Below are 27992 nucleotides of genomic sequence, written 5' to 3'. Positions count from 1 at the left end.
TTGCTATATTCATAGGATGCAATTAAGCTTGTTCACCTCAAACTACTTCCACTGTGCAGCAAAAGCAATATTGAAGTATCAAGGAATAATTTAAAGTATGTAAGATTACAAAAGCTTTCCCTGATAAATGATATCTTTAATTCACAAGCAATAATAAATTCAATCCATGCTAAAAAAAATGAGTAAAGGGCTGTACATTTCAACTGCCATAATGACTTTATTTCTGACAGATCCTGGGTAAAATTCAGTAATTCTTTTAAGATTATGGTGAGTATTTTGTAACATTTACAGTTTGTAATAAAAGTCAAAAAAATTACATATCAGAAAATGTCACTAATAAGAAATAAATGATTCATGCCCCCATAAGTTTGTTTTGGAAGACAGTTTTTTTTTTACACAGAAAGAATACAATCTTCTGAAAGTGTAAAACATGGAGACTCAGTGCTTGAGGTCAGTTCCATTTTGAAGAGGATTGTTTATTAATGATAAAATAACGCTTTAGGAATTAATAAATTGATGTGGACTGTTATGTTAAATATAATACCAACTTGCCTACTCAAAAGTAATAATAGACTGGGATTTATTGAAAACTAAGATATTTTGCAGAGTAGATTACATAACATTGAAGCAAACAAAACACATTAAATGCATTTTTCATTTAGTTTTAACTGAGGTTACTTGTCACTGAAATCAAGTGGCCAACAATGTTTTTCCGATACATTCACTGAACCCGCAATAACATTTTCCTCAAACATTAGCTGTTCGTAAATGCATCTTTGTACATAAATGTAATGAATTAAGCTTTTCCAATCCAGCTGTCAATTTGGATAGATTGTCAGAGTAATAACACAGGCAGGATTGTTTGTTAATATTCAGGCCTAGATTTCTATAAAATATTGCACGAGCTTGTTTGTTAGTATTGGCAGAAGAGATCTAATATGTTGTTGGTAAAAGGTAGTTCCCTTTGAATATCAAGGCATTAGGCAGCTGTTGGTTCACATCGCTCTTAGTGAATAATCGTTGCAAATTCCTTTACGAATATCAGGCACCAACTTGTAAACATCCGGGAAATCCTTTGCAAAGAAAGTATGCGAATCTTTGGGTTCTGAAGCCATCGCTTTGAGTTCATTTTGCATTGCCCATGAAATTCCAACTGAATAAACTATGATACCTGAAAGAAAAACGAAGCATGAATTTCTAGGACAAATACATAATTGTTAAAATCCAAATCAATATTACCTACATTTTCTCAGGATATATAGTGGTCCAAGATGGTATATTTTCTCAAATTTCTTCAGTTGAAAATTTTGCTAAAAATCTTGTTTCATTGGAGAGGCACAGATGCGGAGTTTTAGTGGACAATCATTAAACAAAATTGTGTGACCATAGTTGTTTGAGGCAGAGAGACCTCATCATCAAATATAGCCTTTTTAAATGCAAGATTCTCTTGTATCATGTTTTCTTTCCATTCAAACATCTAATGATGGCAAATACTAAATTATTAAAATATCAGTTTGGGTTGTAAATTTCTGTTGTATAAAATAGCTGGTAAAATCAGTATTCTCATTAAATTTCTATTGCATTTTTTTTTAGTCCCAAACCTTCACTCATCTGCAGATGATGAAAAATGTTTTTTTGTCATTCCTCTGTCCGTTTACCAACTACTATAAGTATTTGACTTTTTTTTTTATTGATCCACTGTTAAGGGAAATTGGTTCTTCCCATTTTCTCTATCTGGCTTTCTCCTAGTTTTCTAAACATCAAGTTTTATTTCTGGTAATTATATAACCTAATGTATTATGAGGTTAAAACTACTCTTTTAAATCTTTATATCTCATTAAAATATAGAAATCAGGATCTGAAGATGCTAGTTTACACTGAAGGACATAAACCGCTGCAGTAACTCAGTGGGTCAGGCAACATCTTGCGAGAACCTGGATAGGTGACGTTTCAGGTTAACAACTATCTTCAGACTGGGCTGAAGAAAGGTCCAGATCTGGAATGTCACCTATCCATGTTGTCCCAAGATGCTGAGTTACACCCATTACTTTGTGTCTTTTTCGCTTTAAAATATCTGTTTTCAATATTTAGAATCCTTTCAGCTATTTAATTTTAGGTATTGCGAAAAGAACATATCTTACATCTTTTATAAAAACTTTTGAAAATGTCTTAAGATATAATATAGCTGATTGCTTTCCTCACTTATGGACAGGGTGAGTATTGATGCTACTTTAATGCAGTCATTCTTTAACCATGGAGAATTCCCCCCAGGATCATGAAAGGTAGCTTGTACCTTTTAGCTAAGTGTCAACCAAAACTAAGAGCCCTCCGCCTGTGTTCACCTATTACTGGCCATCCTCTGTCCTGCCCCTCCTCTTTTCCAGCATTCTTGCCCCCCTGGCCTGCTGAGTTACTCAAGAATTTTGTGCCTGTCTTTGATATAAACCAGAATTTGCAGTTCCTTGTTATTACATTTTCGCCCCAAACTATATTTACTTTAGAGATACACCGCCAAAACAGGCCCTTTGACCCACTGACCAGCAATACCCATAAACTAGCACTGTCCTACACACTAGGGACAAGTTACAATCTTTTTTACCAAGGCCAATTAACCTACAAACCTGTATGTCTTTGGAGTGTGGGAGGGAATGCAAGCACTTGGTGAAAACCCACACGGTCACAGAAAGAACATGCAGACTCCGTATAGATGACACCCATAGTCAGGATCGAACCCGGGTTTCTGTCGATGTAAGGCAGCAACTCTACCGCTGCGCCACCCAGTGTGCCTTGTAAAACTTGCATTAAAGATGTAGAAGTTGTGTGGTTTATCACTATTTGTTCTTTTTAATCATAATATAGAATATTAGCATTAGATTATGGCTGCTATTGCAGTAATGTAAAAAAATGTAGCATTGTCCTCAGAGCAATAAACAATAGAAAATGGGACAAGAGCTTGCAGTTAATTAAACTCACAGGACCTCTCTTGTGGTTACACAATGATCTTTGGCAACAGATTGATCCCTATCGGTGCCCGGTGCGGCTCGGCCGCTGGACTTAACATCGCCCGGTGCGGCCGCGGGACGTTTCGGTGCCCGGGGCGGCTCGGCCGCAGGGCCTTCCATCCTCTTGCGGGGGCTGTGCGTGTCGGTTGCCTCGGTAGGGGTCGAGCTGCCTGTCCGTGGGTGCGGGGGGAAGAGAGGGGAAGTTTTGTTGCCTCCATCACAGTGAGGGGGTGTTTGGAGTCACTGTGATGGATGTTTGTGTTGGGGTCGGGTGTCCTGTGTTCTTTTCTTTTTTTGCTGTGTCTTGTGACTGCTGAAATTTTGTTCGGTGTTGTGCCGAATGACAATAAAGTGTTGTTATGCTATGTTATGTTATTTCCACAAATGGGGAATGACACATGATATACATTACAGAGTCATTTTGCATGGAAACAGGCCCTTCTACCCAACTTACCCACACCGACCAACTTGCCCCATCTACACTAGTCCCACCTGCCTTCGGTTGGCCCATATCCCTCTAAACCTTTCTCAAACGTTGCAATAGTACCTGCCTCAACCACCTCTGGCAGCTCGTTCCATACACCCACCGCCTTTTGTGTAAAAAAAAAAAGTTACCCCACAGGATCCTATTAAATCTTCTTCCCCCCCCTCACCTTAAACGTGTCCTCTGGTGCCCAATTCCCATACTTTGGGCAAGAGACATAAACTGTGCATTTACCCAATCTATTTTCCTCATGACTTTATATACCTCTATAAGATCACCCCTCATCCTCCTGTACGCCTCAGAAAAGACGCCAAGCCTGCTCAACCTCTCCCAATAGCTCACCCCCCACCCCGAGTCCTGGCAAAAATCCTCGTAAATAATTTCTGCACCCTTTCCAGCTTGACAACATCTTTCCTCTGACGCTGCCCAGAACTGAACTCAATACTCTAAATGCAGCCTCATCAACATTTTATATAACTGCAACATGACCATCCAACCTCTATACTCTGACTGATTCGATATCACTATATTTATAAAAAAGAAATGGACCATTTATTTCTACATTGTAGCTAAGTTTGCAATGATATGACTCATCCACACACCTGCTTGATGTGCCAAAGTCGCTGGGCCTGAAACATTATCGTAAGATTGACCATCAGTAATGACAATCAGCACATTTACGTTGTTGTTCTTAATTTTTCCGAAGAGGTTCTTTGTGGTGTGTATAATTGCTTCTCCAGTGGCCGTGCCCCCACTCCAGTAACGGATGCTACTGATGGCACTCAACACATCATCCTTTGCTACATGGGCATCAAAATCAAATTCAGTTCTCTGGTCATATGTGAACTGTACAGCGCCAACTCTTGAACCAATCTGATGAATGTCAAAGGGCTTCACAATTTCAGTGATGAAGTTCAAAACAGTATGGAAATTGTTGTCCCCAACGCTGCTCGATCCATCAATTAGGAAGGCAAGGTTGACTGAATTGTGACATGTTCTACTGCATGCCATCTGGTTGTAAGAGCACAAACTTTGTGCGAGAGGCTTTATGAACTTGTACATACCAAACCAATTTGGAATAGTGTGAGAAAATACTCCATTGTTTTTGCAAACAATCTGGGAACATAGAAAAACAAAGTTCAAATGTGAAGTGTCATTGTAATGATAACTAGAAATGATGAACATATTTGAAACTGAAGGCATTGAATAAATGTCCCTATTTTTCATACCAATAACAATGAATTAGACTACATCACATATGTGGTTAAGTTTTTTATGCTGGTCATCACTTGAATTTATGAGACAATATTAGGTCATTGGGACCATCAAGTCTGCTCCACAATTCAATCATGGCTGATCTATTTTTCCCTCTCAACCTCATTCTCTTGCCTTCTCCCAGTAACTTTTGGTGCCCTTACTAATCAAGAACCTATCGATCGCCACTTTAAAAATGCCCAATGACTTGGCTTACTTACACTGCCATCTGTGATAATGAATTGCTCAGATTCATTCTAAAGGTGCATCCTTTTATTCTGAAGCTGCAACATTCACTCAATCTAGGAAACCACTTGTTGCATAATAATGCTGAAATTTACTTCCATTAATATCTGTTCCTTTATTCCATAAAATATTTACAATTCAATGTATGATAATTGCTGAAGATTTCTCAGCAAATGCTTTTTTTTTTAAAGCATCAAAAAGCTGGTTACAAAATTATAAAAAGAGTTTTGAAATGTCAGACAATAAGTGAAAAGTAAAACCATTTCACTGGAAGTTAACAACTAACAAAATATGAAGGGGGTAGTTAAAATGCCATCAATGTAGTGGATTGGAAATGATAGAAAAACTTTAACACACCTGCGTAATGTTGAATATAAAACACAACTAATTATATTGATACACCTGTCTCAACAGAAAAGACTTGGAAAGGAACTGCAGATGCTGTTTTTTTTACCAAAGATAGACACAAAGTGCTGGAGTGGGTCAGGCAGCATCTCTGGAAAAAAGGAACAGGGGACATTTCAGGTCGGAACCCTTCTTCAGACCTATCTTTAGTCTAAGGAAGGGTCCGACCCGAAATGCCACCTATTCCTTTTCTCCATTGATGGTGCCTGACCGCTAAGTTACTCCAGCACTTTGTGTCCATCTTCAACAGAAAGGCTGTAGGTTAAGGCTACAGGTTTGTGGAGTGATCTTACCTTTTCTGCGTAATTTGGATCGAACACCATCTTTTGCTCTTCAGGAAGTGCTTTTGCAACTGAGAGAATAAAGACATTAATACCAGATTCTCTGGCTTGATTTGCAGCACTTTCCACGTCATCTGAGGGCCATCCATCCACCAGGACAACCACAGCCTTTGGATATCCAGTCCGTGTCCCCTTGCTGGCGGTGAAGAAGCCCTCAGTTGTATGCATCAATGCCTTGCCTAGTGTATACAATGAACATTTTAAGTGAACTGAAATTTCTATATAATAAAAAATTATGCTCGTCAGGATAGTATTGGCAACAAGGAAACTCATAGTCTTCTCTATAGAGGCTCTTTGGCCCAACTTACCCACACCGACCAACATCCCCCAACCTACACTAGTCCAACCTGGCTCCGTTTGGCCCATATCCCTCTAAACCTATACTTTCCATTTACCTATCCAAATGTTTCTGAAATGTTGTGATAGTTGGGTCAATGTTTTAGGTCTTTCCATATCTTTTGATTTTTTTGAAGCTATAAAGAGTGCAGAGAAGGTTTATGAGGATCTTGCCAGGACTCAAGGGCCTAAGCTATAGGAAGAGATTGAGCAATCTAGATCTTTATTCCTGGGAGCGCGAGGCTGAGAGGAGATCTTATAGAGATGTTTCAGCTCATGAGAGGAATAGATAAGGTGGATGTCCAGAGTCTTTAACCTAGAGTAGGGGAATCGAGATCCAGAGCACACAGGTTTAAGGTGAGAGGGGAAAGATGTAATACGATTCTGAGGAGCAACTTATACAACGGGTGGTGGATATATGGAATGAGCTGCCAGATGGGGTGGTTGGGGCAGGTACTATAACAACATTTAAGACATTTGGCCAGGTACATGGATAGGAAACGTTGAGAGGGTTAAGGGCCAAACATAGGCAGGTGGGAGGAGTGTAGATGCGGCATCTTGGTCGGCATGGACAAGTTGAGCAGAAGGGCCTGTTTCCATGCTCTATGGCCTATGCACATCTCCCCAATCCTTCCCACCCCCTAAGCACTCTTGCTGCAAAATACTGCATTTATCTCACAGAAGCACATCATTTGATGAAATGAAATTACTGACCTGATACCAGCTTATAAGATTGTGAGAGTTTTAAATAGGGTAGACAGTCTGAATCTTTATCACACGGGTCGAAATGTTAAAGACTAGAGAACATATCTCTAAGGGCAATGGTTTAAAGGAGATGGTGGGGCAAGATTATTACAGTGTGCAGTGGGTGCCTGGAATGTACTGCTAGGGAAGGGTCTCGACCCGAAACGTCACCCATTCCTTCTCTCCCGAGATGCTGCCTGACCTGCTGAGTTACTCCAGCATTTTGTGAATAAATACCTTCGATTTGTACCAGCATCTGCAGTTATCTTCTTGTACTGCTAGAGGTGGTGGTGGAAGCAGATAGAACGATTGCTCTTAAGAGGCTTTTAGATAGGAACATGAATATGCAGGGGTAGAGAGTTATGGTTCATGAGCAGGGGGAAGGGATTAGTTTAATGTGGCATCATCGTCAACACAGATATTGTGGGCTGAAGGGCCTGTTCTTAATGTTTATGTTCTAATTTGATAATGGATCCTTAAAATATTAAAATTTCTGTTTGCATTGGAGAGTCAGTCTGTTAAAATCTTAAATGGAGAAACAGCACTTACTGAGAGAGAGGGCAAGAGAATCAACCAATTTCTGGCATGTTGTTTATAATTCCAGCCCGAGTGAGCAGAAATGTTGAAAACACAAGTTGACGGATACATTTCATATTGGTTTAAAATTAATGATGACGTATAGAAATGAGTTAACTTTAGAAAATAAATTAAAGTGGTCTCAGAAAATTTAGCGCAGTAGATTAATTTCCTTATTTGAAAGAAAATTTCAGACCAACTCCAATAAAGTCCTTTGGAACAGCACCAAGCTCATTCCCACTGGAATGAATGTGAAAGCACAGCTTTTTACTTTACACTGAGTGAATTTTGGAGGTTATCCAGTTTATGCTTTTCTGTAAAACCAGCAATGTCAATAGTCTAGAAATAGTGACTATGATTGAATTTTTGATTGGATAGTTAACATATTACCCCAGAAATAATATCAACAATCATTCTATTGCAATAAGCTGCAAAGTGATTATTGAAATGTGGCATCAATTGCAAATACTTGATCCTCCTGTCAAGAAGCTGTAATTGGTTGCTAAAGAATATGGTAGATCACCGTCAATATGTGTCTCTATTCTAATTAAAACACTGCATCAGCTGATGAATAGGAGGTTTAGCGATTGTGATGAATGATAGCAGATCCACTTCTGAGAGTAGCATGCAAAGAGTCGCCTGGCTTTAACGCCATCTTATGGCAATATTATGACTGAGCCATCTATTGTGTCCCAATGTCAACTTAGTATTTAGAAATGGGTAAAACAAAGGACTGTTCTACTAATTATGTGCTTAAATCAAGTTTGATGAATACACCTCAATCAAATTTAAGTACTTGTACTCATTCATCATTTATTAAATTGCATCCTCAGCTATTATATTCCTTCCTCTACCAACTAGAACAATTGCCCAGAAACTCATCCCTGGTTGATGATAAAATGCTCCGTAGAGTAGCATCAGTATCTTGATGCTTGGGGGAAAATAAACTTGCATCTGGTAAATTAATTCCGTAATGCCTGGAGCTTCCTCAATTCATTGTGGAATTTCTCTCTATATCTACAGGGACTCCTGCATCATAAAACCATCACATGGATGAAACCAGAACAAGTGTCCCCCACTACCTTGTCCACAACCCATTTCATTAAAAAAACCTTTGTCCTGTCATCTCATTTTGTAAAGGGGAATCAAATCATGTCATGCATGGAGACTTCAGTTAATCGCAATGGGCTCTAGTTTATAAGGCTTTGTAGAGAAGTGCTGGCAATATCCTACCTGCGGGTCAATTGTCTCTGATTTCCACATTGGCGCCTTGCAGTACATAAGCAGGAGGTCAAGTGCCAGTACATCTGATCTCCTCCACTGCCCAAGACTTGGTGAGCACATGGGGTGCACAGTTAGCTTGAGCTGCGTGTGGATGTCATAGAGTCATACAGCATGGAATCAGGTCCTTCGGCCCAACTTGCCCCTGCTGACTAAGATGCCCCATCTATGCTAGTCCCACCTGCCTGCACTTGGCCCATATCCATCTAAACCTTTCCTAACTATGAACAATGGGGACCTGGTGCGGATACATTAAGCGCCCTTTATGTGGCAACCTTGGGTATGCAAGCAAAGAATTTCACTGACTTTTCACATGTGACAATAAAGCATTCATTCATACATGTCCAAATGTCTTTTAAACTTTGCTATAGTACTTGTCTCAACTACCTCCTCTGACAGCTTGTCCCATATACCCACCGCCATTTGTGAAGAAAACTTTCCCCTCACAATGGTACTAAATCTCCTCTCACCTTAAATCTATGTGCCCTGGTTCTTGACTCCCCCACTCTGGGTAAAATCCTCTGTGCATTAACCCTATCCCCCTCATGATCTCATACATCTCAATAAGATCACCCCTCAGCCTCCTGCATTCCAAGGAATAAAGTCCTAGCCTGCCTAACCTCTCTATATCTCATGCCTTCGAGTCTTGGGAACATCCTCGTAAATCATCTTGGTACTCGGTCCAGCTTAATGATCTGAATACAGTACATGTACTCGAACTGCAGCCACACCAATGTCTTGTACAACTGTAACATAACATCCCAAATTCTAGACCCTGATTCATGAGGGCCAATGTGCCAAAAGCTTTCTGGACACCCTATCTACCTCTGATGCCACCTTCAGGGAAGTATGCACCTGAACGTGTAGATCCCTCTGCTCTACAACATTCCCCAGAGCCCTACCATTCACAAGTGAAAGACCTGCCCTGGTTTGACTTCCCAAAATGTGGCACCTCACACTTATGAAACTCCATTAGCCATCCCTTCGCCTACTTGCCCATCTCCTGCGGCTCCACACAGAGATGACAGCTTTGGTTTCTGAGGGGCCCTAATATCTCTAGATGCATGGTAGCCAGGTATCCAGCAGACCCCAAGAAGTGTGGCTGCAGTAAAGAATAGTGTCCAGTTGTGTGGAAGTGGGGGATGAGGGGGGTGAAAGAGAGAGTGTGGTGGCTGGATGAACTAACTGTTCATCTGCCGCCAATATCTTGTGACAATTTTACAGGATTAATTTTGGATTAAAACTAGGCTCTTGTTTCTTTTAATTTATCACAGTGGCCTACCGTTTCTACACTTTGAAAAGTACTGCAAGTGAGTCTGTGTGCAAACTTATTTAGGGAACAATATGTACAACCTATAGTAAAGAGGGGGAAAGGGGTAGGAATCAGCATATTAGTTCATTCCTAGGAAACTTCCCCAAACTGACTTGTTGGAAACAATAAGCTGTTCAAAGTTGTTAGCTTGACTGGGGGAACAGTATGGAAAATGGAAATGAGTTTAGTTTATTGTCATGTGTACTGAGGTACAGTGAAAAGCTTTTGTGGCGCGCTATCCAGTCAGCGGAAAGACACTACGTGATTACAATCAAGACGTCCACCATGCACAGATACATGATATGGAATATTGTTCAAATTAAAAATGCAGAATGTTATCATGTATATTGTTATAAATACACAACACTCACCAACATTGCTGTTGCCTCCTCTGTACGTCACATTTTTAATAGCAGCAGTGAGATCTCTTGAATTCATGTTGTCCTTCAACATGAACTCTGTTTTAGGATTGTCACTGTATAAATCATACATGAATACATTGTGATTCATCTTCACCAATACAATAGTGGAAATGCTGGTTAAGCTTTACTTGTAAAAAAAGATTTTTTAATGATTTTGTTCAACCTTTTCCCACATTACCTGATTTGCACAATGCCCACAAGTGGCCCTTCTGGTCCAATGCCAAGCAAGTTGGTGACTCTGATGACAAAATTCTTCTGTAGATAAAATCTGCGTTTACCAAGGTTCCAGCTCCCATCGATTAAGAAAGCAATATCGGCCTTGCAGTCTGTGGGGTTGAGAACATACTGCTTTTCAATCAATTGCTTACAAATCACTAAAAAGACTTGTGGGCGGGGAACTTACCTTTGTTTATCGGTTTTGAATTCCTTTTCCCACTCTTTCCAGTTTTTTTCTTTATAGTTCGTGCTAGAAATGTTAACAGTGGAGAGTGTTAGTCCAAGTGCAGTTTTCACATGTTTTCTTGCATGTATTTTACACCGTTTTGGGGGGAAATTGGGGAAAGTTTGAGGGAGAAATAGCATATTAAACATAGAGCGCTTTTTTCCTTCGATCTTCCACAATGTAGGAAAGCGATGGTATATGCTAAAAACAGTGCTGGATGTACTCTTTGGAGAAAAACATAGAGTTAATATTTCAAGTCCCTAGCCATTCTTCAGGACTTCCAGGCCAGCTCTGAAGAAGAATCATTGCCATGAAAGGTCAACTTTGCTTCTCATTTCACAGATACCTCTTGACTACTACCTATTATTTTCTGTTTTTCATTTCAGATTTCTTGCAGCTGCAGTCTTTTGATTTTCACTAAAATTGAATACTTATTTGTTTGCCAAAGTATTTGTCTGTAATACACAATAATGTTGAACCATTTGTTATAGGATGCAAATCTTTTAAATAAATTTACTGCCCTGAAAGTGTAACGGTACTCCACAAAATAACCCTGCTCACAAACCTCTCCATTAACCTGGTGTTTCTCTTCACAGTCATGAAACTTTTACAGAAAATACTATAATCTTATTAATAAACCTCCATATAAATCGAATTAGATGAAGATAATCAAGCAATTCATATTTGTACAATAATAACTTTGGGGCCAAAAAGCTTTGTCATGTCAAAAAAATATTTTTGAAAAGGTACATTTTCTACATTAAGTAATTGAATACTGGTGACTGACCAAAACAATTGTAATAGTATTCAGTATCTTCTGCCATCATCCAGAAAGCTTCATGTTGGACAACAATTTTATTCCATCTATCCATGCATGTTTTGTGGCGGGAAATTACTATTCCACGTATGATCGACTAAGTTTCAAATAATAATTTGAACTAGATTGCCACAATCCTATAATTTGCACTGAGGTAACAATAGGCTTCCTGTACTTTGTTATTTGGAATATAATAAATTTGACCTTGGGGTATTTGTTAGATCTAGATTAGGTCTGGGCAAATATACCAGAGAGTAAAGCTACAAGTTTCAGACCTTGGCAGGCTCCTTTTTCTTGGAAAATATTTGCAGGAGTAAAACTGTCTGGAGAGAGTTCAATTGCAGCAACACCATTTAAGAAAGTTGAAAACTCTAATGCGAAAGACCTAATAAATCATATTGCATCATGCCCCTGGTTTTGTTTCTCTAAATACAAACCAATTATTCAAAAACTTCCTGTGGCTGATATTCAAAATGTCAACGAGAGGGCTATCGAAAAGAAAAAACATTGTTAGGTTACAGTGTAATGATTTTCAGTCTGATTATACAGTATTCTGGATATATATATATATATATATATATATATATATATATATAGTGAACAATACAGACCAGTTGGAACTACAGTTGCTCTTGGCTGTCCAGATACTTCAAGACTTATCCTCTCCCTTTCTGTAGAAGAAATTCATAAAGTTAATATTTCGGACATTGCATTAGTTTGAGAAACAGCTTTCTGTTTTGTGTGTTCATGTTAACATGTCAAGTCTACTCTGCCATTCAATCATGGTTGATCTATCTTTCCCTCTCAATCCCGTTCTCCTGCTTTCTCTCCATAACCCCCGACACCCTTACTAATCAAGAATCTATCAATCTCTGCCTTAAAAATATCCATTGACTTGGCCTCCACAGCCATGTGCGGTAATGAATTCCACAGATTGACCACCCTCAGACTAAAGAAATTCATCCTCATCCCTTTTCTATAGCTATGTCCTTTTATTCTGAGGCTATGGCCTCTGGTCCTAGACTCTCCCATTTGTGGAAACATCCTTTCCACATTCACTCTATCCAGGCCTTTCACTATTCGGTAAATTTCAATGAGGTTCCCCTGGATCCTTCTAAACTCCAGCGAGTATAGGCCCACTGCCAGTGTGGAATATGACCATCTCATTTACAAAAATGTCTTTATGTCTATGTACCTAAATGCAAGTGGATAATTTATTGCCTTTGAATTTTTTCTGCAATACACATATTTAATTTGGTAAACTGGGAGAAAATAGTGTAAACCGCAAGCTGGTCATATGCTTTGCAATGCCCAACCACGTTTTAAATGGAGAAAGCAGGCATGAGATTTTCACACCCGCTTATATGTGAAGCAAGGTTAAACTGGTTCAACTATTTAAAATGTCGCCCTTAAAAAATTTAGCCACACAGAAATGTTTTACAGCTGCATGCAGATCAAGACAGTGATTAAAACCAGGATACCTAGCCAAACCTGAATCTGAACTTGAAAGTAAGGTCAGTAATTTAGAGATTTAGGGAACTGTGTTCAGTTCTGCTGGAAAGGGTGCACAGAAGATTTTCGAGGATGTTGCCAGGACTCGAGGGCCTGAGCTATAGGGAGAAGTTGAGCAGGCTAGGACTTTATTCCTTGGAATGCAGGAGGATGTGGGGTGATCTGAAAGAGGTGTACAAGCTCATGAGAGGAATAGATAGGGTGAATGTGCAGTCTTTTGCCCAGAGTGGGGGAATCAAGAACCAGAGGACATAGGTTTAAGGTGAGGGGGAAAAGATTAAATGGGAACGTGAGGGACAACTTTTTTTTTACACAAAAGGGTGGTAGGTACGAGCTGCCAGAGGAAGTAGTTGAGGTAGTAGGTACCATCTTAAAAAAACATTTAGACTGGTACATGGATATGAAAGGGTTAGAGGGATGTGGGCCGAACACAGGCAAGTGGTACTAGTGTAGTTGGGCCATGTTGATCGGTGTGGGCAGGTTGGGCCAAAGGGACTTTTTTCCTTGACTCTATGAGACAACTGATGATGCCCAACCAATTGAAAATTAGCTGGAGATTTATAAAAGCAAAATTAAGTTTTACTTAATTTCCAATAGCTTACAGGTTGACAAATTTGATGACTAATATTATTAACTTGAAAAGTAATTATAACAATTTAAAGCAGCTTTTATAAAATTCCTACAACAGGAATCTTTCTCATCAATCTTGAAACAAATTTGTTAATGCGTCTTGCTAATAATTCTCACACCTTTTCAGTGGTGAAAGCACATTGCCCAGGCTTAAATTTTTCCAGGCGTTATAAATAAAGATTGAAACATAAAAAATACTTCAAAAATAACTACTTGCCATCACCTTAAAAGCACATGCTAACAAGATTGCAATTTCAGAAACCTTCCACTTACAAATGCGAGACCTAATTGGTAAGTTATTAAGGATAGCGAAACATTTCATTTTTCCAGATTGATGGGTGTAACAGGTCAGACACCACAAGTTCTGATGAAGGGTTACCGACCTTTGCTCAGGGGGAGCTCAGCAGGTCGGTCAGCATCTGTGGAGGAAGTGGACAGACGACATTTCGGGTTGGGACCCTTTCTTCAGACCAATATGGGGTGTCGCCTGCCCACTCCCTCCACACACACAAACTGCTTGTGTGGAGCTTGCACATTCACCTTGTGACTGCGTGAGATTCCTCCGGGTGCTCTGGTTTCCTCCCACATCCTAAAGGCATGTATGTTGTAGGTTAATCAACCTCTAAATTGTCCCCTAGTGTGCGGAGAGTGGGCGAGAAAGTGGGATAACATAGAACTAGTGTGAACGGGTGATTGATGGTTGTCATGGACTGAAGGGCCAAAGGGCCTGTTTCCACGCTGTGTCTCAACCAAACCTGAACCAAACCAAACCTGAAATATTATCTCTGGTTTTCTCTCTTCATAGCTATTGTCTGACCTGCTGAGTGTTCCCAGCACAGCATTCCCAACTTTTTGTTTCTCAGTTTGCCCTTCAGGTATTGATTTTGCACACAATGGGAATCTTATACCCAAACATATCTATTATATGAAATTCTTGAAAAGAATAAAGCACCACTCACTGAAGACTGAGAAGGAGCTCATCCATCGAGCAAGCGATGAGGACCTTATCCCATTTGCAGTGGAACCCTGATAATTTTCCTGTCCTGGAAGTTTCTGAAGATGAACCACTCCTCCCCTGATGTCAATCACACCGCTGCAACAAACCACAAATAACGACAGCAGTGAAGAAACACCATCTACATGTGCAGATGGAATGATTGTTATTCAGTAAATTAGTTGCCAACATAAAAGTAAAAAGTGTTCATAAGTTATAGGAACAGAATTAGGCCATTCAGCACATCACGTCTACTCCGCCATTCAATCATGGCTGACCTATCTTTCCCTCAACTCCATTCTCCTGCCTTCTCCCTATAACCCCTCAAACCCTTATTAATCAAGAACCTGTCAATCGCCTTAAAAATACCCAATAACTTGACATCCTTTTTAAAGTTATATCCTTTTACTCTGAGGCTAGACTCTCCCACTAGTGGAAACACCCTCTCCACATTCACTCTATCCAGGCCTTTCACTTCGTTATTCTTATTCTCTCTTTAATTTTAGGGCAGTGAAAGAAAACAAAATTGCACCAAAAACATATGTTTCAGGAATGATTGAATAATGTCACGGAGTGATTAGTTATTGCAAAAGCATTATGAAGAGTATTTCATTAATTTTTTCATGCTGCCAAAGGTACCGACACAGTGCAGACAAGCAGTTTTACTGGAATCTCGCTAAATATGATACAATTACAAATAGCTACCATAATTAAATACAGAAAATCTGCAGTAAAGGAAATTGAAAATATTTATGGAAATGCCGATCAACTTAGATTTTTGGTTCACTTCATGCATCTTTTTCGTTTTCTAAAATTGGAAGTAATTGATCCACGATAGGTTATTTCTTCAGTGGGATGCAGGAAAATGATTAAGAATTTAAACATGTCCTGAACACAAGTTAAAGCATATTATAACTAGGCAGAAAGATGCCCTCAAAGTAAAATAATGTAGGTTCCGGAAATCTGAAATAAGTAGAAAATATTGGAAATACTCAGCAAGTTCTGTGGGGATAGAACCAAGTCAATATATTCAATCAATGACCTCTTTCTTATTTCTGAGAGTAGCCCGTCTCCACTCTGTTAGTCAGAATAGGATTTACAGTTTATGTTAATTGAATAATGTATAAGACTGCAAAATAATTGAGAATGAAGGAAACCATTCAACCAAACTTAATTAATCCCCTTCCAGATTTTCTACAGTTCTCTCATAGAGCAGTCTCCGAAACACTACAAAAGTCACTTTCACCGTACTACCCAAATTTTATTTTGGAGTTAACTTGAGATTAAGCAAAAATGAAAAAATATAACTGAAGTTGGAGTTCAATCTTACACAAATTGTGACAGAATTTATATGTTTAGTTCTGCTTAGTCTTCCTCTGTCATTAGAGTTAGATAGAGCTCTTAAAGATAGCGGAGTCAAGGGATATGGGGAGAAGGCAAGAACGGGGTCCTAATTGTGGATGATCAGCCATGATCACAGTGAATGGCGGTGCTGGCTCGAATGGTCTACTCCTGCACCTATTGTCTTATGCTACATTAACAAATTGGAAATTAGTTCTTGGATTATGTTGAGCAATTCATGACCTCTTATACTTCAATTCTGATATTTAGTCTTTAGAGATACAATGTGAAAGCATGCCCTTCGGCCCACTGATTCCACACTGACCAGCGATCACCCCATAACATTAACATTATTCTACACACTAAGGATAATTTTCAATTTGACCACAATTAACCTGCAAACCAGCACGTCTTTGATGTGTGGGAGGATGTCGGAGCACCCGGACAAAACCCACACAGTCACAGGGAGAATGTAGAAACTCCATATAGACAGCACCATATAGTCAGAATCAAACCTGGGTCTCTGACGCTGTAAGGCAGCAACTCTACCGCTGCACCACCCTTCATCTTCAATAGTAGTATTTGGGCAAAGTGTTGGTAAAGTACATTTCTTGTTTCATTCTGAAGGGGTTAATTAATACTTTGTTTTTAAAAAACAATAATATAGATGGATGCTACCTCTAATTAGGTGTTTAAAATAAAAAAGAAAAGAAAATTGCAACTTCTTTTTATCAACAGATGCCTTGCTACTAAACATATGCAAATTGAACTCAATGTGGCAATTGTTACAGAAAGTTTTGGCAATACTATTGGCCATAGCTAGCATGAAAGAAACAGGCTTAAATACTGAAAATGCAAGAAATTCCCTTCTCTAAATGAGTAAATCTGAGCTACATTCTCAGCCCCGTTCATCAGCAAAAATCTAAATCTGAATTAAAATTAGACGCTGGAAATGAGAAATAAAAATAGAAAAGGCTGTAAAACACTCAGCTGGTCAAGCAGTATCTGTGGAGAGAGAAACAGCGTTAATGTTTTAGCTACTGTTCCCCTTTCCACAGATACTGCTTGACATTCTGTTGTAAATAAGATCAGCTAATATAGCACTGACTGGCTCAATTAACTCATTGGACCACTGGGGAGATGAATATTGCACTCCACTGCTAAAAGGTGGTACAGCCGTTTCACCCAGTTAGAAAAAGAGAAATGCAATGTTATATACAATCTATATCAGCAGAAGGTTTGTAGAATAAGAGATTTTCCATCTATTTCCAGCTTTCTTCTTCCCCCACCACAATCAGTCTGAGGAAGGGTCTCATTCATTTCTTTCTGAACAATTCATTACAAAAAAGACAAAGCATTGGAGTAACTCAGTGGGTTAGGCAGCATCTCTAGAGAACATAGGTAGGTGAAGTTTCAGTTCATGACCGTTCTCGGACCCAAAACAGCACCGATCGATATTCTCAGGAGATGCTGCCTGGCCTGCTGAGATATTCAGCACTTTCAACAAAATGTTTGCCACTTGAAATAGCAATTGGCATTTTTCATTTTTGTTGCCTGTTAAATCGTTAACTAGCACATGGAAATTACTGCAAAGGTTATTTCAATGATCGGATCAGGTATCAGAGGAGTGAAAAAGTTAGCTTGTTTCAATCATTGGTGGTTCAGTGTTGGTCATCTAAATTCAGTAATGTAGTTTATCAGCATCTGAGGTTAATTTTATTCAATTTATACACAGAGTTATTCACTCTGTGGTCCAGGGTGGCTCGTGGTCAGCTGATAAAATGCAAGCATCTACATGATAGCGCAGCTCATGTATTTTACTATTTCTGAAACGGAGCACTCTGTTTCCTTACAGTGCTCCATTCAGTGGCCTTTCTGGGAATTGGCAGGACTCCCCTGATGTAAGCATTGGATGTGAATGTGATTCAAAGGCAAGCACAGACAGATTGCTGGATTAATTTCTCACCAAAATCATTTAGCAATGGAATTTGACCAAAGTTCAAATTTCACATTAGGTATTAATTCATTCTTCAATTTGATAGTCGCTGCTAAGAGGATAATGCTGTGCACAAACACTTAAAATTGCCAATTGTTCACTGACACCATATCAACCATATATGGATCAGCAAGGAGATGTAGAAATCCATCTCTACAATGCCTTCCTCGCCAGTAACACAATCTTTCTGCAAAACACATAGTAGATCAGGCAGCATCTGGGGAGTGAATGGGCAGGCGACATTTTGGGTTAGGAACCTTCTTCAGACTACTATGGGTCGATGAGGACAGGGGTGAGGGGAAAGGGAGGGAAATGGGGGACTTGGTGATGGAAGATGAGTGTAAAGGAGGGGATAGGAGCAGGGTGACTGGGAAGGGGGTCGGAAATGGTGATTGAAATGGGTGCGCATCGTGTGGGGGTGGGGGTGGGGGGGCGGATATGGGAAAGAAAAATGAAAAAGGGATTAGCGGGAGGTATTGAAGCAAGAGAATTCAATGTTTACACTGTTGGGTCGTAAGCTACCCAAATGGAATGCAAAGAGCTGTTTTGACAGTTTGTGTGTGGCCTCTGGCAATGGAGGCTGCCAAGTACAGAAAGGTTAGTATGGAAATGGGAAGGGGAGTTAAAGTGGCTAGCAACCATGAGATCTAGCAAGCCTTGACAGACAGGTTGCAAGTATTCAATGCAATGGTTGCCTTGTCTGCACTTGGACTCATCAATGTAAAGGAGGCCACATCAGGAGCACAGAATGCAAGGCTTGAAAATCGTTTTCAAAATGATGTGGGTTGTGAATTGGAATGTCAAACAAAACTGTGTCATAACAGTACAGGGAATAGTCCATCATGCAACTTCATTCAAAGTAGCAGCAAGTTAAATTTTCGTCAAGTTCACCTAATCAGGATTCACCTAGTTGCTAGTTTACACAATTATCTCAAATCACAAACCAATGCTGTCAACCATCTTTTCAGTTAAGTTGATGCAATTATTTTGAATGTAATCAAAAACAAAAATCTCCAGCAGACTAATCACGTACAATTAAAATGCTTTTTTTTCTAAACCTATTGAAAAGTCCCAATGGAATTTAGTGGATTAGAATCATGTTATGAAAAAATTAGATTATAGTTTTCCAGTGATTTGGCTATGAGCTGATGTATTAAAGGAATATTCAATATATAACACCATTCCTATTTAAAGAATTAAAGTCAAAAAGCACTTCAATGTGTCTTGTCAATTTTCATTCATAATATTTGGGTGAAAATCACTATGATGTCTCAATCAGCTTTGTTTCTGATAGACTGTCCAAGGGTTGAAGGCTCATTTGGCCTCCTGATCAATGGATGCCTTTACTGTTATAGTGAAAGCTGGTAGCTCCCATGATGGATGAAGGCAACGTAAAGACATTCATTCTCTCAATCAATCTAAGAACTTGTATTTGAGTCAGTGCTAAGTCATTGTTTAAAATCGGTAAATGATTCTGTGCATTTAACTGATTTATTCCTCGCATTATAAGATCAGTTTCAGTTTAGTTTATTGTCATGTGGACCAAGGTACAGTGAAAAGCTTTTTTGTAACCCCTCACCCCTCACATTCATTTTCCCAATCAACATAAGAACTTGTATTTGAGTCAATGCTAAGTCATTGTTTTAGAATCGATAAGAGATTCTGTGTATTTAACTGATTTATTCCTCTCATGATCTTATACACCTCTATAAGATCACCCCTCACCCTCCTGCATTCCAAGGAATAGTCATTTAATAAAACATTCTTCTCACCATTCCCCACTTACTATATCCTTTGCATAGCTTCAATAAGCCTGCACTATATTTTGGTGGCTTTTCTCAAAAACAAAGTTTAAGATCGATACTGGTATTTCTTTGTTATCCTCCAGATTTAAGCATTCACTTTGGAGACAGAAGAGCCAGTTTAGAGACCAAATTATTTTTGGTTAAAAATTAATTTTAAAACCAGATTATTAATCAATTGAAACCCACATCAATCAAATATCTAGTTCTACCATCGAGAACACTTGGCAGAACCGATCAACAGACTACAACTATATTGCACATAGTGTAATTAATTAACAAATAAATACCCATGATTTAAAATTAGAAGAGAACATACATCAGAGTAAAAGTTTAGAGAGAATCGGAGAGGGAACAGAAGATTTTCCAACAGTTAATTTAAAGCCATTTTTAAAATGTTACCTTATATTATTAAACATACAATTTTGTTTTAGAATCTAAAAACATTAAATCTTAACAAAATCACTGCTGACTCGCCAGTATTTCTCTGTTTGGCTATCTAATGAACAAACATTAAAACAGTAAAAATATGTTTTCCTATTTAGCAACATCGGGTCTATACAGCACTAATAATTGAGGTGGCCAAAATGTGTCAATAAGAAAACAAATGCTAAGTAAAAAAGACAAATTTGACTAGAATTTATTGGACACAGGATCTCACTATGCTTGCCATTTATTAGACATTTTCTTGTCATTCTTTAATTACAACAAAAAAACTGCCTTAATCTAAGGGACGTGCATGTTGATAAAATCTGATGAAGGGTCTCAACCCGAAACGTCACCCATTCCTTCTCCCCAGAGATGCTGCTTGTCCCGCTGAGTTACTCCGGCATTTTGTGTCTACCTTCGATTTAAACCAGCATCTGCAGTTCTTTCCTACACATGTTTATAAAATCTCTAGTCAGAGATGTCTCTTCCAAAGTTGAAAAGCTGATGTCCCCTTCATTTACCCTTACTAGTATAACCCACAACACCAAGGATAAATGTGTTCACTCCTTTCTGCACCAAGTTCAGCACCAGATTGTTTCATGGTGATCAGAAACACGGGCAGCTCTCAGTGTAGGCACTGAACAGGGTATGATAGACACAAAATGCAGGAGTAACTCAGCAGGCCAGGCAATATCTCTGGAGAAAAGAAATGGGTGACTTTTTAGGTCGAAACCCTTCTTCAGACTGAGAGTCGGGAGTGGGGGAGGGAAACTAGAGGTACATCATATCATATATATATACAGCGCGGAAACAGGCCCTTCGGCCCACCAAGTCCGCGCCGCCCAGCGATCCCCGCACTATCCTACACACACTAGGGACAATTTTTTAATTTTTTTTTACATTCACCCAGTCAAATTAACCTACATACCCGTACGTCTTTGGAGTGTGGGAGGAAACCGAAGATCTCGGAGAAAACCCACGCAGGTCACAGCTCCGTACAGTACAGCACCCGTAGTCAGGATCGAGCCCGAGTCTCCGGCGCTGCATTCGCTGTAAAGCAGCAACTCTACCGCTGCGCTACCGTGCCCGCCCTTGAAAAGGTTCAGTACAAATCAGAGCCGGCGCCAATGATCAAGGAAAGGTGGAGCCCACAATGGTTCATTGTGGCAGTGAAAGAGGTGATAACGAAAGGATATGAACAGTGCAACTAGAAGGACGTCGAGGGTGGGGGATGGACAGAGAGAGGGAGTGCAAGGGTTACTTAAAATTAGAGAAATCAATATTCACATCAGTCTGAAGAAGGGTCTCGACCCGAAACGTCACCCATTCCTTCTCTCCCGAGATGCTGCCTGACCTGCTGAGTTACTCCAGCATTTTGTGAATAAATCAATATTCATACCGCTGGGTTGTATAACTGCCCACAGAGTATGACACTACCTGATTATAAATTCTAATACTTGGTGTTCCTGTGTTTGGGCTGGGCATTACAACGCCCCATTTGCTTTACATTGGTTGGACATACTAAATGTTCTTTCAATTCAGCATCGTGTCTCCCCTTTTGCATTCTCCCTTCAGCTGAAATGGGCCCCCAAACTTCTTCGGAGTTTGTTTTCAGTTCCCTTGCTCCTTCCAGCTCCAAAAAACACAACTTTGCAAAGGTTTGCTGATTCAATTTTGAGAAGTTGCCAGAGTTCATACACACCGAGTTTAACATTTTGCCCTGAATTGGTGGAACAGCGCTTAAAGAAAACTCGCTGCAAAGATCAAGCAATCTTGGCAGTGAGAATTGCTTCCTTTTCAACGTCGGCTGTTGCCATCTGTCGGACCAGTGGGATCTTTGGTCTCCTACAGCTGTGATGTGATCAAGCTGCTGAACCGACATTCACTTTGAAGAATTCTCACATCAGCAAACCAGAAAGGAAAATTGACAACTTTTACCTGATAAAAAAAGACCCCCAAGTGCTGGGGTTGTCCCAGCGTGTCAGGCAGCATCTCTGGAGAACATTGACGGGTGACATTTGGGATCGAGAACCTTCTCCAGTTTCAAGAAAGGTCCCCATATTCTCCAGAGATGCTGACTGACCCGCTGTTACTCCAGGTATTTGTGTCACTTTTTTTGTAAACCAGCACCTGCAGTTCCTGCCACCTGATGCTTTGATGCTTTTAAAAATGAAAAAAAAGACAAATAAAGAATGGGTCATCCAATAGAAGTTGAAGCAATAATGAAGATAAAGAGTTTTTAAAAAAAGATATGGGTGGGGGAAGGTCGGGAGATACAATTATCCAAATTTCTACATTTTGGCTCAGATCCATAAGGCGGATAAATAGTAAGTGTGCCTTAGTGTGCAATTAAACCTCACGCGACAAAATATTGTCAGGGTATTTTACAGCGAGGCCAATTTATAACAATTGCAGACGTTATTTAGATGTTATCCAACCGATTCCTCCTGTTTATGATGCGGGGGGAAGTAAAACTCTCGTCAACCCGTTTCTGTTAAAGTCGGTACGGAAATCTGACGTTTCACATTTACACCATCATTATAACTGCTAACTCCTGGACAATGGTTTAACAGAGAGCAAAAGGTAAAAGGACTAGTTATTTCCATAATGCCATCTACACCGTCATGAGATTTAATTCATAATAAATAGTGGCCATTAAGAAGTATCCACGGGTGTTGGGAGTTATCAGCTGAAATGCCGAGACCCTTAGACACCTGTTAATGGTCACTATTCGTCATTCTCACGCGAATGTGTTTGGAGATCACCTTGATTTGATTTGAGTTTTAAAGAGTGAATTTAATTTGGAAAATCTCACCTGTGAACAGCAGCTGAACAGATACTGGAGACTGAGGCATACACGCCAGAACCCCAGACCGCAAGCTGGGCAAAGGCACACCGTGGCGGGCACAGCACATCCACCTGGTCGTCCTTGAAGTGACTTCCTCTGGTGGAACAGTTGACTGAGACTGGCACTTGAAGAAACAAAGAGTAACGTAACTCGCAATCACATTGAGGTAATGGACCAACACGTTTATTTATCCCCGTCAGCGAGCATTTATTAACTAAATTCTAACACAATACGAAACCAACGCCACAGCTCTGCACATTAATCTATTAACGTTAAGAAAACATCAAAAATCATACATGTAGATCATAAAACTTAAGCGAGGAATGTATACAACTGTTGCATGGGATCTGTACGGACGCACATCTTCCCGTTTCAATAAATCTATTGATTACCTGTTACTGAATTTTACAAGTTTTTTTAAAAACTTGGATCTCGTGCAGTTAAACAAAGACGTTAGATAGTGTCTACTTTTGCAAACATACCTGCTCCTTGGTCTCCCCGTGCTAGTGAGGTAAATGTTAAAGTCCCTGTGGGCATTAAAAGAAGAATTCCTTGTAACACCGAGACATTACCTCCAGTCACAAACTCAAGAATCAGCCACATCAGTTGGAACAATAAGAAATTGTGGTTTGTGGGAAAAAAAACAAATAAAAGCCCCTCCAGCCCCGAGAGCTATGATCGAATGGCGGGGTAGACTCGATGGGCTGAATAGCCTGATTCTGCTCCTATGTCTAATGGTCTTATGATAATTAATTTTTAAGAACGAAAACGCAGCAACCTAAATGTGAACATATTGGGAGTTTAATGAAAAGAACGAATGATATACATCAAGGAAATTAGGTCTCAGTCGTGTTCAGAATATCAGGAATATTTGGGCGAATCTCTGCAAATTCCAGATTGCCAAATCTAGTTCTGCGCACATGTCAGAGATGTCCACATTTAGAGTATTGTGCTCAGTTATGGTCTCCATGTTATAGGAAAGATGTTGTCGAGCTGGAAAGGGCGCAGAGAAGATTTACACGGATGTTGCCAGGACCCGTGGGTGTGAGCTTTGGGGAGAGGTTGAGCAGGCTGGGACCTGGGGGGTTAATAGGAACCTATGGGCTACAGCCGACAAAAAGGATGGTGGATGATGGAACGAACTGCCGGAGGAGGTAGGTGAGGCAGGTGTAAGAAACATTTAGACAGGTACATCGACAGGGTAAGTTTATGGAATACGGCCCAAACGCAGGTAAGTGGGACTCGTGTGGGTGGAGCGCGTTGGTCGGTATGGGCAAGTTGGGTAGATGACCTGCTTCCTCGCCGTGTGATCTATCTATGTCTGGTCTGCCCGCCCGCACCCAGCGCTGGACAAGACGGGGAGTTCTACATCAATGTGATCCAGTCAGTGCGTGTAAGGTAAGGTGTTCCCTCCGCGGGGCTGAGTCGGGGTTTCAAGAAGCCAGGACCGTCTCTGTTGGCTGCGGGTGAATTCAGCCTCTTGGTTATCTCAGTCTCAGTCTCAGTCTCCTCTCCCAGCCCAGCCCGATGCAGTCCGTGCCACGACTATGCGCTGGGTTTGACTGGGAATGAATGGGGCACTTACCGAGAATGACGATCGCCCGAGTGAGGACAGACATGGTGGTGGTGGCACTCAGGGAATCCTGATCCGAAAGCTGCAGTCAATGAGAAAACACACACAAGGTGAGCACCACGGGGAGGAGGAGCCCGGCAATCTGCTGTCCCCACCACCAGACCCCGGTGGAAGGTGAATGACCGAGGTCTCCCACAGATGGAGCCGCTCACTGTCGCCCCAACACCAGGGCCGCTCCTGAATACCATCCACCCCCAACCCAACCCTTACCAGAGTGAGGCGCAAAGTGCTGGACTAACTCAGTGGGCCATGCAACATCTCCGTACAACACGGACGGGCAACATGGACCCGGTCTGGAGATCCGCTGAGTTCCTCCAGCACCTCGTGCTTTCCTCAAGGTTCCTGCATCTGCAGTTCCTTGCATCTCCAACCTTTACTTTGCACCCGGGTGGGCATCTCTCCTGACGGTTTGGGGGGGGGGGGGGGAATGCAATAAGACGGAAGATCAACACTTAACACTGAACTCATCCCCGTGAACAACGCGCTGGAGTAACTCAGCAGGTTGGGCATCATCATAGATTGGTGATATCTGGGGTTGGGACCACTCTTCACACTTTACTTCAACCGTTGTCTGCTGGGTTTGGATTTATCCCATTGTCCAAAGTTGACGGCGACTGGTGCAGAAACAGCACAGCACAGCACGCCTGGGTTTGGGTCAGTATTGAGGTTCAGGTACTTACTGCCCACCCATGAAAAACCCTTCCATTGATTGCCCTCTATTCCAGAGACCCCCGGTGCACAGATCTACTCACGGGTGGCAGGCACTATCACCGCCGCTGCTGATGATCTTTCCTTCACTCCCGAGGTTCCTGTGCTGTCGGAATCAGTAAAGATCTTCACTCCTCGGTCCCAACTTCTCCAATTCACCTAAATACGCCCGCTTGCGTCACGACGAGGCGTTCCAGATGCGCAATTTTGCGGGTCACTGGGTCTTTCATAATAATATCTGGCACTCTGGTGGCGGACGGGGATTTGCATTCCTGCGGGATTGGAAGGGGCTGGCAGTAAATTCAGCAGCTGGCGGTGTGAGCTGGGAGACCACCCTACGCCGTTGTTTGACCAGCTCGGTGTAAGAGCCAGCCGCGTATCCATCCATCCATCACTGGGAGAGAGAGAGAGAGAGAGAGAGAGAGAGACTCACTAGCGGCGAATTTACCAGAAAACACAGTTGTGATAAATAAAATCTGCAGTTGTTGGAAATCTAAATGTAAAGACAAAAATGCCACAAATTCCCAGCATCGGCAGATTAAATATATATATATATATATCATAGATTTTGATAGACCCCATATATGTACAGGGGCATATCGACCCATGCATTGTATACTTGTTTTTATATTCATGCATTTTAAATATGTATGCAATGTTCTATACTTTGGCAATATAATGATGTATCTTATCATGCCAATAAAGTATTTTTAAATTGAAAATATATAAAAAATATATCCATGACCTGCAGGTTGAGATAGACTCAGAGTGTTGGAGTAACGCAGCGGGTCAGGCAGCATCTCTGGAGAACATGGAGAGGTGACGTTTATTAGGGTCGGGACCCTTCTTCATGGTCCGAAAAGATAGGTGTCTTTTCCCAACCTGAAACGTCACCCATCCATGTTCTCCAGAGATGCTGCCTGAGCCGCTGAGTTACTCCAGCACTTTGTGTCTATCTTTGGTATAAACCAGCATCCGCAGTTCTTTGTTGACACAATGTAAGTTGAGGCTGTTCTTGATCCTCGTAAATTCCCATAACCCGAAAGGATTTCTCTCCTTACGGAAAACATTTTCAGCATTTTCTGTGTTATTTTAGATCCTGACCTTCTGCTTTGGAAATTCAATAGAACCTAGAATGTCACCGGGATTGAGATTCGCCAGAAGAAGAAATCGCCCCAACTGGAAATTAACCAGAGCAGAAAATATACCAGAAGCAAACTTCACAATTGAAAGTTCATCAAAACTCCAACCACGGAATAAGGACCTGGAATCACCAGACTGCACACAGACCCCAAACGAGAAATAGCCACGAAGGGAGATTGATCACATTCAATGGTTTCTTTACCAAGGTACTGTGAAACACTTTTTTTGCATGGAGATCAGAAGACTATCACCCTACATGAGCACAATCCCCCAGTTAGTACAGGTAGTACACTGTCCATATATATGCAAGAGGCGCCATTTTGGCCCATTTTACAGACAGCTGCAGCTGGCCACAGGCCCATTGCAGCCCTCGCCTCCATCCCAACCAATGTCCCTCTCCTCGCCTGGCCCACTTCAGCCCTTGCTCCTCAGGAGTTGCCTCCCACAGCCAACCACGATGGTGAGGAATGTAACACCCCCTGGTTCTTCTTACTGGGCCTCTGTCCAGCGTCCATTGCCATCTCCCTCCATTGCTCTCTCTGGTTCCTGGTCTTTAGGCACTTGCAGGGACCGGGCTCCCCTCTCTCGGCCAAGACATCACCAAGACAGGGAATTTACCACAGCTGGAAGTTGGTTGGTGCTAGAAATCGATCAGAATTAGGAACTCTTGGAGACACATATAGTCTTTAAGTGAGAGGAAATTTTTTTAAGAGGGATATCAGAGGCCACCTTTTCACTCCAGGATAGTGCATATCTGGAATAAGCTGCCAGAAAGCCATAGAAATGTGACAATTATGACATTTAAAAGGCGTTTGGACAAATCTATGGATGGGAAGAGTTTTGAGTGCCAGAGGCCAAATGCAGGCTAGCACAATCTACCAACTTAGTCAGGATGGACAAGGTGGGCCGAAGAGCCTGTTTCCCATACTGTACAATTCTATGACTCTGCAACATTGAATGGTCAGATCTAGAAAGCCCCAAGATTTCAAAACACAAGAAGTGGTATTCAGTAGAACCATTTCTACTATTTTCCCTATAAAAGGACTGGAATCGTAATGGGCATCACATTTCCTTACTGCTGGAGCTACCAACATTTCTGATTATTATTTTTCATGAACTGAATGGAATGATTAAAAATACATACCCTTGTATTAACAACTGTTTGGAGACTAAACATAAACAATGCATTACCAATAAATCCTAAAATATTATCGAACATTTGATTACAAAAACACCTCCCCCAGATTAAAAGCAATGTTGGGAATGAAATTTAAACAGTGCAGAATAAAGATGC

At 40.8% G+C, this 27992-nt stretch overlaps 1 protein-coding gene across 2 annotated transcripts; it reads right to left on the bottom strand.

Annotated features, from left to right (window-relative positions):
* Window positions 1-121: 121 nt before the first annotated feature.
* On the bottom strand, window positions 122-25759 carry coch (coagulation factor C homolog, cochlin (Limulus polyphemus)). Of its 2 annotated transcripts, none has more exons than XM_078407141.1 (12): window positions 25600-25759; window positions 24800-24869; window positions 23697-23741; window positions 23182-23338; window positions 14764-14897; window positions 12274-12333; window positions 10807-10869; window positions 10582-10729; window positions 10353-10456; window positions 5685-5911; window positions 4089-4602; window positions 122-1171 (listed from the first exon to the last, which is right to left on the bottom strand). In XM_078407141.1, exons 2-12 carry the CDS (start codon window positions 24831-24833, stop codon window positions 996-998), a joined length of 1662 nt encoding a protein of 553 aa, XP_078263267.1. In that variant the 5' UTR covers window positions 24834-24869; window positions 25600-25759; the 3' UTR covers window positions 122-995. The 2 variants fall into 2 exon arrangements, with proteins under 2 accessions (XP_078263267.1, XP_078263268.1); XM_078407142.1 differs by lacking the exon at window positions 25600-25759 and adding an exon at window positions 25058-25110.
* Window positions 25760-27992: the final 2233 nt, after the last annotated feature.

Source organism: Rhinoraja longicauda, chromosome 10 (genome assembly GCF_053455715.1).
Source record: "Rhinoraja longicauda isolate Sanriku21f chromosome 10, sRhiLon1.1, whole genome shotgun sequence".
Classification (NCBI taxonomy): domain Eukaryota; kingdom Metazoa; phylum Chordata; class Chondrichthyes; order Rajiformes; family Arhynchobatidae; genus Rhinoraja; species Rhinoraja longicauda.
Note: the sequence above shows the minus strand (reverse complement) of the source record. Positions and strands in the feature narration are given on the sequence as shown.

Excerpts from the sequence above, each read along its gene's own strand:
- coch (XM_078407141.1), bottom strand. The coding sequence starts at position 24,833 with ATGTCTGTCCTCACTCGGGCGATCGTCATTCTCG. Across the intron at positions 23,339-23,696 it reads ACGGGGAGACCAAGGAGCAG|TGCCAGTCTCAGTCAACTGT; the intron begins GTATGTTTGCAA and ends TGTTTCTTCAAG. Across the intron at positions 5,912-10,352 it reads AGGAGGCAACAGCAATGTTG|GCAAGGCATTGATGCATACA; the intron begins GTGAGTGTTGTG and ends TGTATACACTAG.